The 17663-nt window shown below is 40.2% G+C and overlaps 1 protein-coding gene across 1 annotated transcript in view; it reads left to right on the forward strand.

Moving 5' to 3' along the window:
• Nucleotides 1-17663, forward strand: part of NOSTRIN (nitric oxide synthase trafficking) — a 91560-nt gene that overhangs the window by 43633 nt on the left and 30264 nt on the right. Inside the window, exons 4-8 of the mRNA XM_036746274.1 lie at nucleotides 1624-1686; nucleotides 2351-2432; nucleotides 3662-3724; nucleotides 12195-12293; nucleotides 16986-17111. Coding sequence (XP_036602169.1) covers nucleotides 1624-1686; nucleotides 2351-2432; nucleotides 3662-3724; nucleotides 12195-12293; nucleotides 16986-17111 — 433 coding nt within the window. The remainder of the gene's footprint in view (nucleotides 1-1623; nucleotides 1687-2350; nucleotides 2433-3661; nucleotides 3725-12194; nucleotides 12294-16985; nucleotides 17112-17663) is intronic.

Consider the following 17663-nt stretch of genomic DNA (forward strand, 5'->3'; position numbering starts at 1 on the left):
AAAAGAGGGAGAGAGAAAGAGAGAGAGAGACAGAGAGAGAGAGAGAGAGAGAGAGAGGGAGGGAGGAAGGAGCAATTATTAAGCACCTACTATGTTTCAAGTCCCATGGTAGGTACTAGAGATACATATATAAATGTTAATCAATTCTTACTCTCAAGGAGCTTACATTCTGATGGGAAAAGACAACAAATATAAGAGAATAGTGGCCAAAGAAGGGAGCTTTGGTCTGGGAGGACTCAAGAAGCCTTAAAGCATTATGTGTCAATGGATGTGACATTGTGTGGCAGGAATGGTTAGTAGTCATAGAACAGTCGATTTCATATCCTTTCTAGAAGCAGTAGTAATATTGGTTTTATTACTGTTCCCAGAGCAAAGGGTGGAAATGGGGGCAGGAGAGGGGAGGAGTAGGTATATGACTGCAAGGCTCTTGGCAAGATATCTGGGGCAGATGGGTGAATAGAATGTGAAACACAATTTGGGCCACCTACATTCACTTGTTTAGGTTCATGGGAGAAAGTAATTAGGCAAGATTGAAAAAGTATCATGGCACTAGATTAAAGGCTTAAATACCAAAAGAATAAGTCTGACATTTCTCAGGAATCCAGAAGAGAATATTTTTGAGCAGATAAGTGTCATGACTAAACCTCTGAATAAGGAAGATTGCTTTGACAGTGTTATGAAGTGTGGATCAGAAGAAGGTAAGAGCACAGGCAGTGAGACTGTTAGAAAATTGTTATGATAATTCAGGCTGATGAGGGCCTAGACTAGGGTGACAGCAGCAGAAATACAAAGGAGAGGACAGCTGTGAAAGATGTTGCAGAGTTAGAATCAGCAGAACTTGGTCATTGATTAGTTCTGAGAGGGAAGAGGGAAGGGTCAAAGTTCATGCCAAAATTTTAAACATGGGACAGAGTCCTTTGGACAGAAACAGGAAAAGCAGGAGTGCTTAGGGGAAAAGATAATAATCCCAGATTTGGGCATGTGGAATTTGAGATGATGGTAAAGACGGCCCTAAAGGCAGTCAGTCAGTTAGCCGGTATTATTAAGTGCTTGCCATCTGGCAGGCACTGGGCTTTCTATTTCTTCAGAATCTAGATAGATAGACATATATTTTTAGTTTTATAAATATTTGTTAAAATAATTGAAGGATTGAGGCTCTAGGGTTGCTGGTATCTAAGCAAAATGAATACTCTCATCTTTAAGATTTAGCATTTTGGTATCTCCTAACACCTAGCACCCTCTGCTACCACAACAAAATAAAAACCAACATCCTTACCATCATCATTCATAAATGTATATTAATATCTTTCCTGGATCCCTGGGTTCTCTCCTTTAGTTTTCATTAGAAATGGGTTAAAAAAATCTCAAGAAAAAATAAGAAGGCAGGCACAAATTCGGTGTGTTTAGTGGCTGCTGCTGGGTGAGCTGTGTTAGCTCTTTCTTTTCTAGCATGTAGGATTACCTATGCCTATGGCAAGAATTAATCCCATAGAGAAGTGGTAAGTGGATTGGGGAACTATTTGTACCCAGTGCGCACTGTGGGGCAGACACGATGCTTTTATTCTACAAAGTTTGTTGTGGAATTTCAAACCAAACTCTTTTGCCCTTTGTCTCTATCTCTAGTTGCATTTGTGGTGCCTGGACCTTTGCATCAGAGAGCATGAAATCATCTGCTGACTTGCATCAGTAAGTGTTAAGCACCACCACTACCATTATTCCAAACCCAAAGGGGGCTATAAATACAATATGCACCATCAACACTTCACATCTCACTTGCCTTGTTGTGTGGAATGGTTACTCTATAAACATACTGTTTTTCCCAGAAAGAAAAAATGGGTGACTGTAGATTCTTTTTTTTTCTTGTGCACCTATCCTGTCTTTCTTTTTATTTCTTTTTTTTGGGGGGGGGTATCTTTTTTCTTTTTCTTTTTTAGTTTTCAATATTCACTTTTATAAGCTTTTGAGTTCTAAATCTTTTTCTCCCTTTCTCCTTCCCTCTCCCCTCCCCAAGATGGCAAGCAATCTGATATAGTCTATATATGTACAATCATATTAAACATATTTCCACAGTAGTCATGTTGTGAAAGAAGAATCAGAACAAAAAGGAAAAACCATGAGAAAGAAAAAAACAACAATAAAGAAGAGAAAATAGCATGCTTTGATCTGCATTCAGACTCCATACTTCTTTCTCTGGATGTGGATAACATTTTCCATTGTGAATCTTTTGCAATTGTCTATCAAAATTGGTCATCTCACAGTGTTGCTGTCATTGTATACAGTGTTCTCCTCACTTCACAATGAGTGTAAATTCTAATACCATGCTTACATGACCTTTATGCTCTGTCCGCAGAAAACTTGGCAAAGCAATTCAGTTAGAAGCAATAAAACCAACTCATCAAATCTTGAGTGCACAAGAGAAGAAGAAGAGAACAGTGAGTCTGATCATTTCTATACTGTTTTGTGGCAGATTTCATTGGATATTTCAGGGCAACTGGACTGAACTCAATATGGCAGCAGTGATCAATTAATCAATAAACAAGCATTGGTTAAGGACCTACTGTAGGGCGGGCACTATCCTAGTCATTGGAGAGAGAAATATAAAGAATGAACCAATCCCTGATAGCAGGAAACTTACATTCTAACAGAGGAGTTAGCAGGCAGATACATCATTATATACTCAATAATGCACAGTTTGAGAGTAGGCAGTGCCCCAAATATATGAAATCACAATGCAAGGGAAGTCCAATTTTTGTCTGCTTGGGGGAACTTTTGGTGTGGAAACTCCTTCCACTGGTGTGGATTGCAACTTAATAGATAAATGACTTAGTAGATAAATCCTGGGAAGCTGCCTGATATACACAGAAGTAGAATGACTTTCCCAGGGTTACACATATGTCTGAGGCCAGATTTGAATTCAGGTCTTCCCTACTCCACACCCACATCCACTGAGCCACCTAGATCCCTACTGCAATCACAGTGCATGCTGTTAACAAGTTAATTCAATAAGATTTATTACGTACCTATCCTGTATTGTAGTAGTTACAGAAGATACAAAAACAAAACAAAAAGCAGTTCCTGACCTCAAGGAGCTTATATACTAATGGGTTATTAAAGGATAATTATGTTTCCTAATTCACATTTGTTATTTAGTCATTTTCAGTCGTATCTGACTCTTCAAGACCCCATTTGGGGTTTCCTTGGCAAAGTGGAATGGTTAGTCATTTCCTTCTCCAGCTCATTTTACAGATGAGGAAACTGAGGCAAACAGAGTTAAGCTGACTTCTCCAGTGTCACACAGCTTGTGTCTGAGGCCAGATTTGAACTCAGGAAGACTCATCTGCCTAACTCTAGGTTTAGCACTCTATTCATTGTGCCACCTAGATGCCCTTCCTAATTCACATACGTTTCTTTCAACTTTTTACAAGATTTCAAAATTTCTTACATCATTAAATTATCTTTTCCATGTCTTGGAGATAGTAAGACATACAAGAAGCAAGATAACTTGGGTTCTTTTCTTGGGAAAGGAATTTGTTGATGGGTTTGGAAATCTCAATGAATTATGGTCGAGTTCCTGCCAGGCTTTTGAAGCTACAATAGCGACTCACCAAGAAGAAAGCATTCTTAAAAATGAAAAACCTTTATTGTTTTTCTCTCCAATAAGCTGGATAATGAAGTTGAAAAGATGGCGAATCTGGTTATTAACAACTGGAGTCAGCAAATTAAGGCAAGTTCCCACACATTGACTTTTGCATAAATTCGTTTGTAGAATACATTTGTGTGTATAAGTATGACATTGTGTATTAATGTTAGAATTCTGTTAGAGAAAACCATCTCCTCACCTGAGTAGATAAGTATATATTTGCCTATCTGTCCAATAATCACTCCATCTAACACAGAAATAAAGGGGAACAGTTTTGTATGTGTTTAAAGATAGTACCTGCAGATCAAATGGCATTGTATCCTGGTCTGAACCTCCTGCTGTGTCCATGTTGGACAGGCCTGGACTGCGGATGGCCTTAGTTGTTTCCTCCCTGGCTTCCTGGGCAAAGCAACACTCTGGCCCACTGACTCCCTATTTAGCTGAGCCTAATAATAGCTTATGTATTTCTAACTCTTCCTGGCTTGCACAGCATGCCAGAATAGAACCACAGTGGTATGTACTGTATTGAATTCTATACTGAAGCACTACCTTTTAGATTTGGTAAGTGGATATGTACTACATAGCATGAAGCAAGAGTCTTAGCACTCACTACTCAGAATAAAAGGCCTCCAATGCCCTCGCTACCTTTTGAACCTCGGTAATAAGTGTTGACATTTCCTGGTGCTTGAAGGTTTGCCAAGCACTTGACAGATGCATCATATCATTTGACCCCCTTAGCAATCCAGTACTGCAGGTGTTATCATGCCCATTATCAAGGGCAGGTTCAAACCAAGGTCTTCCTGACTCCGTGTCTAGTTCTCTCCCCAAAATGCGATGTTGCCTCTCAATCAGTGAAGCCCTTTCTTATTCATTCTTCAAATGATTATCATGAACCTCTTTTATGCATAACACCATTACTAAAGACGGCTGAAGGGTACAAGATAAATCAATAAAAGGTTCAGTCTTTGCTCTCCAAGAGTTTACAGTTGAGCTGTAATGACAACATGAACACATTAGGTAATATGTGAATAGTAGGCAAAAATTGGCATCTATTGTACAGAGGAAAGACTGATGCATTTGGAATCTAGAGGACTCGAGTTCAGATCCCAGAGTAGCAACTATCTCCCTGTGCATCCTTAGGCAAGCTGAATTGCCTGTGTGGACTTCAGTTACCTGATCAGTAAAATGAGGGGGCTACACCAGTGACTGCTCATGTCCCTCCTGGTGCTAAATCTGTGATCCTGAAGGCAAGGTTTTGCAGGTTTTGGGTAGTGCGCTGATGGATGGAAATTATATTTAAAAGTGCATATTCTAGCAACTGGTTGCAAGGTGGAATTGGGAAGGAAGAGGTTTTGAAACAGAGAGAACAGCTAGTCCAAGAGTTAGATAATGTATCCTATGAGAATCCAAATGCATTACCATCGACGAGTACTGGCAACCTCCATCTTCATTTTTTAAACCTGAGCTCCGAAATTGTGTCCTAGGAGATGGGGTCAGAAGGTAGTACCAAGCAACAAGAGACCCTTTCTGATACAGTGGGATTATTTCTACTTTTACTGTTGCCTGTGATGCTTCCTCTAAAACTGAAGACCTCTTTAGAACCAATGAGTTAAAATAAAGACTTTTAAAAAATTAGTAAATATGGGGAAGCTAGGTGGCACAGCGAGTAGAGCACCAGCCCTGGAGTCAGGAGGACCTGAGTTCAAATCCAGCCTCAGACACTTGGACACATGTACTAACTGTGTGACTTTGGGCAAGTCACTTAACCCCAATTGCCCTGCCAAAAAGCAAAAAAAAAAAATTAGTAAATACACTAATGTAGACTGAGTAATGCGTATCACAATAATAAAAAAAAAAACATCTTTACAGTAAATACTCTCTAAAACCAATCTGATTAGTCTTTTTGCTTATTGTTCACTCCTGGAATTATGAACTTCTCTAAAAAGTATTTTTTTTAAGAATTTCTATTCTAAGTTTTCCTCTCTGTAAAATGAGGGGGCTAGATCTGTGATCTCAAAAGCCAGTTGTTTTCAGGTTCTTGGGCAGGGAGTATTGCCCTGAATGTGGAAACACAACGGCCAAGAAGCCAGAAATAATGCCTGAAGAGTTAATAGCAATTCCAAAAACAATTAACTTATTTAGGGGATTGCAGTGGCAACCACACTGGCATACCCAGGATGGCTGCTAGTGCAGGTTCTTAGATCTGCTTTACTAAGGAAAGCAACTTAAAAAGGGTCAATGATTTTCCTTAATTACATAGAAAAAAATTACAAAGAGAAATAAAGACCAACAGACAGGGCTCTACTGCCTGAATCAAAGCTTTACATCCACCACTGAATGGAGAGAGCCTTTACCTCTGAGGAGTTGGGGGAAGCTCAGAGCCACTCAGAGTTTCGACCAGGGAATCACATCTTTCTCATGAGAGAACCCCCCAAAGCAAAAGCTCACCTCTCAGAATATATATTCTCTCAGCTAATAGGCTCAGAGCCAGAAGGCATCACAACCTGACTCATTGCCTAATTAGCTTATTAACAAAAGGTGTGCAAGCCTTCCTACAAGCAAGCAAGTTTTAGCACCAGGAGGGACATGAGTAGTCATTGATGTAGCCCCCTCATTTTACTGATAAGGTAACTGAAGTCCACACAGGCATGCACATCCTCCCATAAATTCACCATAGAAGGTCCCCGCACAATGCCTGAGGGTCTTCCTTACATTCTCTTGGCATTTCTCATGTAGCACCTGGGCTTTCTAATCATTTTCCCTCACTCTCCCATATGACCAACCTCTTCATTATTTCGATGGCATCCTTTACACAACTTGAGAAGCCTAATTCCTCATTTGTAATGTATTGTAGTCTGATCACACCCACCATATGCCTTTCCATTGCCTTTTGGGTGACCCTCAACTTTGATTCTACAGAGACTGTAACTGTTCCATGACTCAGAGCCACACAACATCACTGGCAAAATATCAGGGTTAAAAAAGACAGATCTTTGTTTCAGAGAAAAGCTTAGGGTCATTTAAAGAGCTTTGTGATTTCCCAATTTTTAAGTAAATACTTTTATTTTTTGCAAAGTAGGAGAGAAATGCAAAGCATAAAATTCTCAAGATGGAGAATTTGCTCCATGGTTAGAATCAAAGGAGTTTGGATAGAAAAGGCTTGAAAGACCAAATGTTTCGTCCAATAGTGACCTGTATGTTTTCCTTTGAATCTGGCCATCTAAAAGAAAATCTTTGATCCATTCTCCCTTAAGCAGCAGTTCAGGGACACTATACACATTAAAACGGTTCCAGCTCTGCTTCCCAAGGTGAATGCTAAAGAGGAAGGAGGAGGGAGCTGTGGCCATTTGTTTTTAGAGTATTCCTAGAACTAGAATGAGAGAACATTTGGTAGTCATTTAATTCAAAACTATCTCAGGAATGGACAATTGAAGAAAACTGTCCTATCCAAATAGAGCTCTAACAGCTAATTTTATCTCCAGAGAATATTCAGACTGATTACAGACCATACATAAAGTCTTATGAGTCTAACCTCAATCTTAATACACTCCCAGGTTTTAAGAATTATTAGCCTTAGGTGATTTACAGAAAGTTGGCAGGTGGATTTATCTTGGTCCTAGGTTACTGGCCAAGGTAGTAACCCTTTCTCTTCCAAGAAGTCGAGTTATTCCACAGGGCACCCGTCAGATACCTAATTGCTCAATGAGAGTTGTCTGATTCTGGGCAACACATGAAATTTTTCCCCTTTTCATCGAGTTTTTAAGGGAACCATGAATTCATTTAATAAATATTTATAAAGCATCTATAATAGGTAAGGTATTAAGCAAAGCAACAGGTACATGTAGATAAAAACTAAATGGTCCCTGCCCTCAAGGAGTGTATATTCTCCTGAGGGGTAATGACATACATGTGACGTGATTGATATAATGAAACAATAAGTATAAAACAAAGTGAAATGTGATAAAGGCAAAGACAAGGAAGGGGAGGCCCAGACAAAGTGCTAGAAGGTATGGTTGGAATCACTTCTAGCTAGCAGAATTGTGGAAGGCTTAATGGAAGAACTAGGACTTCAGCCAGATTTTGAAAGAAGAAAAGCATTTCACTAGGAGAAAGCATGGGTCCCAGGGGGCATGTCCTGAACTAATGCCTGGAAATGAGAAAGTGAAAATAGAGAACACAATTGGCTATAATATAGTGGATGAAGGGGATTACTGGGAAATAACGTAAATTGGAGTTAACTTGTAGAGAACTTTAAATGGAAGAACGAGGAGTTTGGGTTTTCTGATATAGTTCTGAGGCCACTGAAGGTTTCTGAGCCAGGAGAATGACATCATCAGACTTGTACATTAGAAAGACTGTTTTGGCAAATGTGGGAAGGAAAGACTAGAGGTTAGAAAGAGACTTATGAAGTAGTGAAAGCCTGTACGAGAATGATGGATTTGGAATCTAGAGGACATGAGGTCAAACCCCAGCTCAGCAACTTTCCACCTGTCTGGGAATATAGAAGAAAGGATAAATGTCAGAGATTTGGGAGAATTAGAGTTAATAGGGCTTAGCAATGAATTGGATGTGAGAAGAGTGGTATCATCAATAAAACTGAGGAAATTGGGAAAAGGAAAAGGTTTATAGGGGAAGATAAATTCAGTTGTTTTTTTTTATTTATTTAATATATTTAGTTTTCAGCATTGATTTTCACAAGAGTTTGAATTACAAATTTTCTCCCCATTTCTACCCTCCCCACCACTCCAAGATGGCATATATTCTGGTTGCCCTGTTCCCCAGTCAGCCCTCCCTTCTGTCACCCCACTCCCCTCCCATCCCTTTTTCCCTTCCTTTCTTGTAGGGCAAGATAAATTGCTATGCCCCATTGCCTGTGTATCTTATTTTCTAGTTGCATGCAAAAACTTTTTTTTTTGTTTTTGAACATCTGTTTTTAAAACTTTGAGTTCCAAATTCTCTCCCCTCTTCCCTTCCCACCCACCCTTCCTAAGAAGTCAAGCAATTCAACATAGGCCACATGTGTATCATTATGTATAACCCTTCCATAATACTCATGTTGTGAAAGACTAACTATATTTTCCTCCTTCCTAACCTATCCCCCTTTATTGAATTTCTCCCTTGACCCTGTACCCTTTTGAAAGTGTTTGTTTTTGATTACCTCCTCCCCCATCTGCCCTCCCTTCTATCATCCCCCCATTTTTCTATCTTCTTCCTTCTTCTTTCCTGTGGGGTAAGATACCCAATTGAGTATGTATGGTATTCCCTTCTCAGGTCAAATCTGATGAGAGCAAGATTCACTCATTCTCCCCTCACCTGCCTTCTCTTTTCTTCCTACAGAACTGCTTTTTCTTGCCACTTTTATGCGAGATAATTTACCCCATTCTCTCTCTCCCATTCTCCCTCTCTCAATATATTCCTCTCTCATCCCTTAATTTGATTTTATTTCTTTTAAATATCTTCCCTTCATCTTCAACTCACCCTGTGCTCTCTCTCTCTCTCTCTCTCTCTCTCTCCATATATATATATATATATACACACACATACATATTTACATACATACACATTCACTTATACATATATATACATAAACACACACACACACACACATACATATATATATATATGCATATTCCCTTCAGCTACCCCGATACTGAGGTCTCATGAAACATACACATCTTTCCATGTAGGAATGTAAACAAAACAGTTCAACTTTAGTAAGTCCCTTGCAATTTCTTTTTCTTGTTCTTTTTCTTGATTACCTTTTCATGCTTCTCTTGATTCTTGTGTTTAAAAGTCAAATTTTCTATTCAGCTCTGGTCTTTCACCGAGAAAGCTTGAAAGTCCTCCATTTTATTGAAAATCCATATTTTGCCTTGGAGCATGATACTCAGTTTTGCTGCGTAGGTGATTCTTGGTTTTAATCCTAGCTCCATTGACCCCCAGAATATCGTATTCCAAGCCCTTTGATCTCTTAATGTAGAAGCTGCCAGATCTTGTGTTATTCTGATTGTGTTTCCACAATAGTCAAATTGTTTCTTTCCGGCTGCTTGAAGTATTTTCTCCTTGATCTGGGAGCTCTGGAATTTGGCGACAATATTCCTAGGAGATTTCTTTTTGGGATCTATCTGAGGAGGCAATCTATGGATTCTTTCAATTTCTATTTTGTCCTCTGGTTCTAGAATATCAGGGCAGTTCTCCTTGATAATTTCTTGAAAGATGGTATCTAGGCTCTTTTTTTGATCATGGCTTTCAGGTAGACCAATAATTTTTAAATTATCTCTCCTGGATCTATTTTCCAGGTCAGTGGTTTTTCCAATGAGATATTTCACAGTCTTCCATTTTTTCATTCCTTTGGTTCTGTTTTATAGTATCTTGATTTCTCATAAAGTCACTAGGTTCCACTTGCTCCAATCTAATTTTTAAGGTAGTATTTGCTTCAGTGGTCTTTTGGACCTCCTTTTCCACTTGGCTAATTCTGCCTCTCAAGGCATTCTTCTCCTCATTGGCTTTGTGGAGCTCTTTTGCCATTTGAGTTAGTCTATTTTTTAAGGTGTTGTTTTCTTCAGTATATTTTTCAGTATTTTTTTGGGTCTCCTTTAGCAAGTCATTGACTTGTTTTTCATGGTTTTCTCGCATCCTTCTCATTTCTCTTCCCAATTTTTCCTCTACTTCTCTAACTTGCTTTTCCAAATCCTTTTTGAGCTCTTCCATGGCCTTGGACCAGTTCATGTTTTTCTTGGAGGCTCTTGTTGTAGGCTCTTTGACTTTATTAACTTCTTCTGTCTGTATGTTTTGGTCTTCTTTGTCACCAAAGAAAGAATCCAAAGTCTGAGACTGAATCTGGGTGTGTTTTCGCTGCCTGGCCGTATTCCCAGCCAACTAACTTGACCCTTGAGTTTTTCGGTGGGGTGTGACTGCTTGTAGAGTTTAGAGAACTATGTTCCATGCTTGGGGGGATGTGTCAGCTCTGCCACACCAGCACTCCTCCTTCCCCAAGAACCCCCAACCGGGACTGGACTTAGATATTCAGCAGGCTCTTCACTCCTGCTCTGATCCACCACTTAATTCCTCCCACCAGGTGGGCCTGGGGCCGGAAGCAACTGCAGCTGTAGTTCTGTAGCTGCCCCACCTCTGCTGCCCCCGGGGCAGTACCTGAACCCCGAGCTCCTTCCACTCTCACAGCTTTTCCCACTAACCTTCTCTGTTGTCTTTGGTATTTGTGGGTTGAGAAGTCTGGTAACTGCTGCGGCTCACCGATTCAGGGCGCTAGGGCACACTCCGCCCGGCTCCTGGTCTGGTTGGTCCACGCCGTTCATGCTGGGCTCTGCTCTGCTCCCAGCTCTGTGCCGGATAGACCTCACCCAGACACCATCCAGGCTGTCCAGGGCTGGAGCCCTGCTTTCCTTTGCTGTTTTGTGGGTTCTGCAGTTCTAGAATTGGTTCATAGCCATTTTTTATAGGTTTTGAGAGGGACTTGGTGGGGAGCTCACGCTGGTCCAGGCTTTCCAGCCGCCATCTTGGCTCTGCCCTCTGATAAATTCAGTTTTAATCATATGAACAAACTAGTGGAAAAGTCAAGAAGGAAAGTGAAAATTAAGGCTGGATATTTGGATACCATATAAATAGAGGTGAAAGTGATGAAGGACACCATTGTGAGTGGATAAGATCATTATGGGAAACAATGTAGAAGAAAAGGACAAAGAAAGGGCCTGGGTGGAAGCCCACACTTGGTGGGGAGGGGTAGGAGATGAGCAACAAAGCAATGAAGGAGATTGATAAGGAGCAGTCAGACAGGTAGAAAGAAAGTGAGTTGCCATAGAAACCAAGGGAGGAATGAGTATCCAGTAACATGGGGTGATAACCAGTGTTTAATGCTATGGAAATGTCAAGGAGGATGAGGCTGAAAAGGGGCTATTGGATTTAGCAATGACCTTGTTTAACGAGTGACCTTGGAAAGAGCAGTTTCAGTAGAGTGGTTGGATTGAAGTCCAGAGTCCAAAGGGTTGAGTAGTGAGTGGATGGTGAGGAAATAGATGCAATGCATGTTGGGTACTCTTTCTAGATATTTAGAAATAAAGGAAAAGTGACATAAAATAATATCTTGAGGGTATATCAAGGGAAGGTTATTATTATTATTATTTGGGGAGAGGGAAGGGAGGGAAGACCTGAGCATATTAGTAAGCAACACAGAAGGTACCAAAGGAAACTATTTTATAGCTTCCCAAGACATAAAGTCAACATCCATCCTGGAATTTCTCTGCAGCAAACAACCTTGCACTAAAGTAATGTTTTGGAACCTTGTACAGCCTTCAGCATTTCAGCAAAATTTACAACCCTCTCAAGAACACCAAATATATTAAAAACATATATACTGATTCTCAGGGCAAACTGTTAACTTCTGTAATATTTTAGTGGCAGGTCTGGAGAAGAGGAACTAAAAATTAGCCAGTTGTTAAAGCCACTGTCGTAGACATGATTAATCTGAAAATAGAGGAGCTTAGCTTTTGACATACCATTCTGCTCTTTTTAAAATTTTTGATATTTTTGACTCTAGGCCAAGAAGAAATTAATGGTGGAAACCAAGAAGCATGAAGCTCTTTTCCATTCCGTAGAAAGTGCCAAGCAATCAGTGACTGAGAAGGAGAAGCGAAAGGTATCTTGTCATAGCCAATTGTGTCCATGCCAGATGTCTTCCTGAGATGACTGGACTTACTCTCCTTGGTAGCAAAAGGATTCCTTCCCCTTGGAAATCTATTTAGTTCTACCAGTTTTTCAGTATGGAGAGATAATGAAAGGTTGATTCCAAAGTATTCTTATTCAATGCATACTTTAAAAAGATGGTGTTTTCTGGGGGAATCAGAGGACAGATAACTAATATACAATAAATAATAAATTTGTTGTTGTTCAGTCATTTCAGTAACATCTGACTCTTTGTGACCTCATTTGGGGTTTTCTTGGCAAAGATACTGGAACAGTTTGCCACTTCCTTCTCCAGTTCATTTTACAGATGAGGAAACTGAGGCAAACAGGGATAAGTGACTTGCCCAGGGCCACACAGCTAATAAATGTCTAAGACTAAATTTGAACTCAGGAGGATGAGTAATTCTGACTCCAGGCCTGGTGCTCTATCTACTCTGCCACCAAATAATAAATAGACTGCGTGTTTTTTTCATAAAAAAAGGAGCACCTTGGAGGAAATAGGAACAACACAGGGGCAGTCACTACATGTTGTGCAAACAAAAGCAAAATCCAACTGCTGTCTGATCTGGTGAGACACTGGTGATAACTTGGGTTCTGTGTCAGTAGGGTATTACAGGGTTGTAGTCTTTTGTAAATTCTAGTCTTCCTCACTTAAAGACTTGACCATAAGTTGGCAAGTAGGAGACAATGAATCAGCTTTAGAGAAAGCAAAAAACCTTAGCATGATAAAATACCAAGTACCAGGAACTGTCTTAGGTGTTAGGAAGAAAAGAAGGAAACGAGCATTTATCAAGTGCCTTCTATATGCCGGGCATTACACTTAGTGCTTTACAAATATTACCTAATTTGATCCTCACAACAGCCCTGGGTGGTAGGTGCTATCATTATCCCTGTTTTACAATTGAAGAAGCAGAAGCAGACAGAGAAGTTAAGTGACTTGGCCAACGTCACGTAGCTAGCAAGTTTGTCTGAGGCTAGATTCAAAATCAGGTCTTGCTGGCTCCACGCCCAGCACACTAGCCACTGTGCTACCTATTTCTAAGGCAAGGGAAATGGTGCCTTAACATACAAAGAAAAGACAGTTGGGGAAATTTAAGTTATGGACTTCTCATTCACCCCTGAATTAGCAGCTTTGGGACTAGATAAACTTGTGATGGTCTCCCACCTTCCCCCAATAGGCCCTCTAATGGAACCGCTGCTTTTCTTTGGATCACAGAGACAGTGTTAGCTTGCCTTTATTTGGTAACTCTTTTGGTCCCCAAACTGAGCAAAGTTATTGGATTCATTTTCTCATCTAAACTAATCATGAAAGTAATGGTTGTATGAGAACTAGCTTTGGCATCAAGAATCAGCCAATTGATCAATAAGCATTTATTAAGTGTTTTCTGTATACCAGTCACTGCACTAAAGTTGAGGAATACAAACACTTTGACACAGAAATGTTCCTCAGGGGCAAGTCACTTAACTTTGCAACTATGCCAAGCCACTCTGTAAGACTAAATAACCAATTTACTGCAGGGGAGGGTGTTCTTCCACAAAGAAATCCCTGCAACAGACATGTCAAAAAGGTAGCTTAATGGTGTGCCAGCACTCCTGAGAGCAGCCTAAATAATGGGAACACTTTAACAAACTAAATAAAATACAATAAAGCACGGATAATACTATATTTTAAAACGAAGTCAATATGCATCTGGCATAGATCTGATGTACGGGCCCTGTTTGTATTTGAGTTTGACACCTCTGTCCTGCAGTGATGAAATCACAGGCCCAGACCACAGGAAAAAAATAAACAAACAAAAAACTGAAACCAAGCCACCCTAGGCTGCCAAACCTTCCTACAGCTCTTGATGTTCTGGACCATAAAAATGGAAGGGGAAAATTCAGCCTTCAAGGAATTAGTTCAGTGAAAGCTCCTTAAATCTGCACCGAAGGTCTTTGCAGAGTTCTTCAAGCAAGAAGTTGAGCTGCATTTGATATGAATTTATAGAACAGAAGCAATTCAAGACCTCAGGACCTGGTAATTATGCAGGCTCAGCTCAGGTTTCATGGGTGACTGAGATTTCATTAGTTGGGGGTACCAGTCTAGTCAAGAGGGCTTTGAAAACAATCATTTAGCCAAACATCACCATGGTCAGTTGGGTGGCGCAGTGGATAGCGCTTTGGTCTTGGAATCAGGAAGATTCATCTTCTTGAGTTCAAATCCAGACTCAGATACTTACTAGCTGTGTGACCCTAGGCAAGTCACTTAACCCTTTGTTGCCTCAGTTTCTCATCTGTAAAGTAAGCTGGAGAAGGAAATGGCAAACCACTCCAGTATCTTTGCTAAGAAAACCCCAAACAGAGTCACAGTCAGATACAACTGAACAGCAATAACCAGGGCCAATCTTTGAATCTTTTAAAATATTCCATAAGAAGTGTTCCTTTCCCTACAGATAGACATAGTTCCATTTGATTCAACAACATTTATTAAACACCTACTATATACACAAAAAGACTGTTCTAGTCACTGGGGAGGTGGGCAGCTAGTGACACAATGGATAGAGTGCCACAGCTGGAGTCAGGAAGACTCATATTCTTGAGTTCAAATCTCAGATGCTTACTAGGAGTGACCCTGGGCAAGTCATTTAACCCTCTTTGCCTCAATTTTCTCATATGTAAAATAAGCTGGAGAAGGAAATGGCAAGCCTCTCCAGCATCTTTGCTAAGAAAACCTCAAATAGGGTCCTGATTATTTGGACATAACGGAACAACAATAACAGCAAAGTCACTAGGGATATAGAGATAACAATAGAACAGTTCTTACCCTCAAGAAGTCTCCATTCTAATGAGATAATACGTACATGAGTAAATGAAAATACAAAATCATTTCAAGAAGAAAAGAGTACTTAGACCCAGGGGATTCAGGAAAGGCATCCGATAAGAAGAAGCAGTTGAGCTATTCATTGAAGGGAAGGATGGTTTGGGGCGCTTGAGCTCTGGGAACCCACTGTGTCTTTTATAGTCCATGCGAGTGAACATCAAGCAAATGAAATAAAACGACAAAATGAGCCTGAGAGAAATCACATCTGTTGCTAAGGTTCAACTTTTTGGATGAATGTTCTTTACTATGTAGCATCACTCATAATGTTCTTAAATATAAAGTGGGTGAGATTGAAAAGCTTTTAAACTGTGTGCATTTGGAGGAAGCATTTCATATTATTCTTTTTCAAGAGACGCTGAAACACCGGCAATTTCCCCGCTGTCGTGTCTCATGAGTTTCATGGTGTTACAGAGGTGAGGGAGGGTAAGGGAGATTTGAGAGGCCCTGGAAGATAAGGAATGTGAATGTGGAATAGCAAGTTGTACATAATAGATTTGCAGTTTCATGTGCAATCATCTTATTTTATCATACTGTTAGGGAAAATAAAATTAAAAATTAAAAAATTAAAAATGATAATAAAACACAAAATTATTACCGGGGGAAAAAAAGAAAATGTGAATAAGGAGTTAGGAGAAACCTGCCCTACCTGTATCACTGCCTGTGATGTGGGGTCACCCTCCCATGTGACCACGGGCAAAGTACTTTCCTGATTTCCAGTTTCAACTTCTGTAATATGGGGGATGATAATAACATTGATAGTTGCATACCTTACGGGATTATCAAGAGAGCAGAGTTCAATAGCATATGCAAAGTGTCTTATGAACCTTAAAATATTATGTAAATATCAGCTATTATTTTTATTGTGTTTTCTATTGGGGGTACAGAAGCAGCTGCTACTAGCTGCTTATATGACTTCTGAGCTTCAGCTTCCTCATCTACCAAGGGGAGCAGAAGGGATTGAACCAGATGTTCCCTAAAGTCCCTTGTGGTTCTCGGATCCTGGGCTTCTCTTCCTTCCCTGAGCTGCGGGGCTGAGGGGTGGGGGCAGAGAAGGTATGCAGTCTTGGCGATTTAGTATTATGTATTTAGACTTAGAAGAGGCATTAAAACTAAAGCCCAACAACCTCATTTTACAGGTGAGGAATCAGAGGCATAGAGAGGTAAATCGACTTGCCCAAGGTCCATTCACACTGTTAGTAGCAGAATCTGAAATTAAATTCAGGATATCTGTCTCTAGGGGCAGTTAGGTGGCAGAGGGAATAAAGTAACAGGCCTGAAGTCAGGAGTTCCTGAGTTCAAATGTGGCCTCAGACTCTTATAGCTGTGTGACTCTGGACAGGTCACTTAACCCTGTTTGCCTCAGTTTCCTCATCTGTAAAATGAGATGTTGAGAAGGAAATGGCAAACCACTCCAGTATCTTTGCCAAGAAAACTTCAAATGGGGTCATGAAGAGTTGTTCATAATGGGAACAGCAACAAATTCTGTCTCCATATCCAATATTCTTTTCACGATATCATATTCATTGACCAAGTAATGCTTTGAGATTGTGATCTACTCTCTGGGAACCCAACTCTATAAGTTAGTTGCAAAGAAGCTGCCAACCTGAACTGGTGGAGGAAGTTTCCTCCTCTGAGAATGCCTATCTCAATGAAACCTCAGGCCCAGTCCCTCTCCCTATCTAGGAAACACCACGTGATTGGACCAAACAGAATTCTTCCTGCAAAATGCAAAGTGCTTTGCTAATGTATCTGTGCAAATGTGTGTAACTGATCTTTTTTTTTTAGCTGCTCAATAAACTGAAAAAATCAACGGAGAAGCTGACAAAGGAAGATGAAAACTATTACCAGAAAAACATAGCCGGTTATACAACCAGACTCAAATGGGAAGCCACTTTACAAAACTGTTATCAGGCAAGTCATGCATTGGATGATTTTCTTCCTAGGGGCCAACTGATGGAGTCTTGATGACTGGAGATTAGAACCGCAGTTCAAAGTCCTGGTCTCTACCCTGGGCTCTGATTTGTCTTATGGTCTCTACCGTGTGCCCTGCTACTCACTAATTTTAGGACTTTGAGACAAATGGCATTTCCTCTCCTTGCTTCTGTTTCCCTAGTGGTACAATTAGTTGGGAATATTTATTAGTCAAGTCTAATATTATTGGTTGGGGATTCTTCGTTTGTCATATAGGAGCAGACCAGGGCTAAGTTATTTCCGAAGAGTAGGACTCCTAATAAGGCTAAGGGATATTGGGGCAGTAAGGGAAGAAGCTTGGGACATGAGAGGAAAGAAGAGAGGGGAGATGAGGCCCAAAGTGATGAGTTTTAAATTTAATTAGACTCCCTTGCTGTATCTGTGGAAGGGTAAGAAGGGACAAAAAGTTTTGTTAGGGAGAAAGATGAATTTAGAGAAAAGTAGGATATGAGAGATGGGAAGTATAAAAGCATTAAAAAAAGAAGTGGAAGG

The sequence above is a fragment of the Trichosurus vulpecula genome, chromosome 2 (assembly GCF_011100635.1).
Source record: "Trichosurus vulpecula isolate mTriVul1 chromosome 2, mTriVul1.pri, whole genome shotgun sequence".
NCBI lineage: Eukaryota > Metazoa > Chordata > Mammalia > Diprotodontia > Phalangeridae > Trichosurus > Trichosurus vulpecula.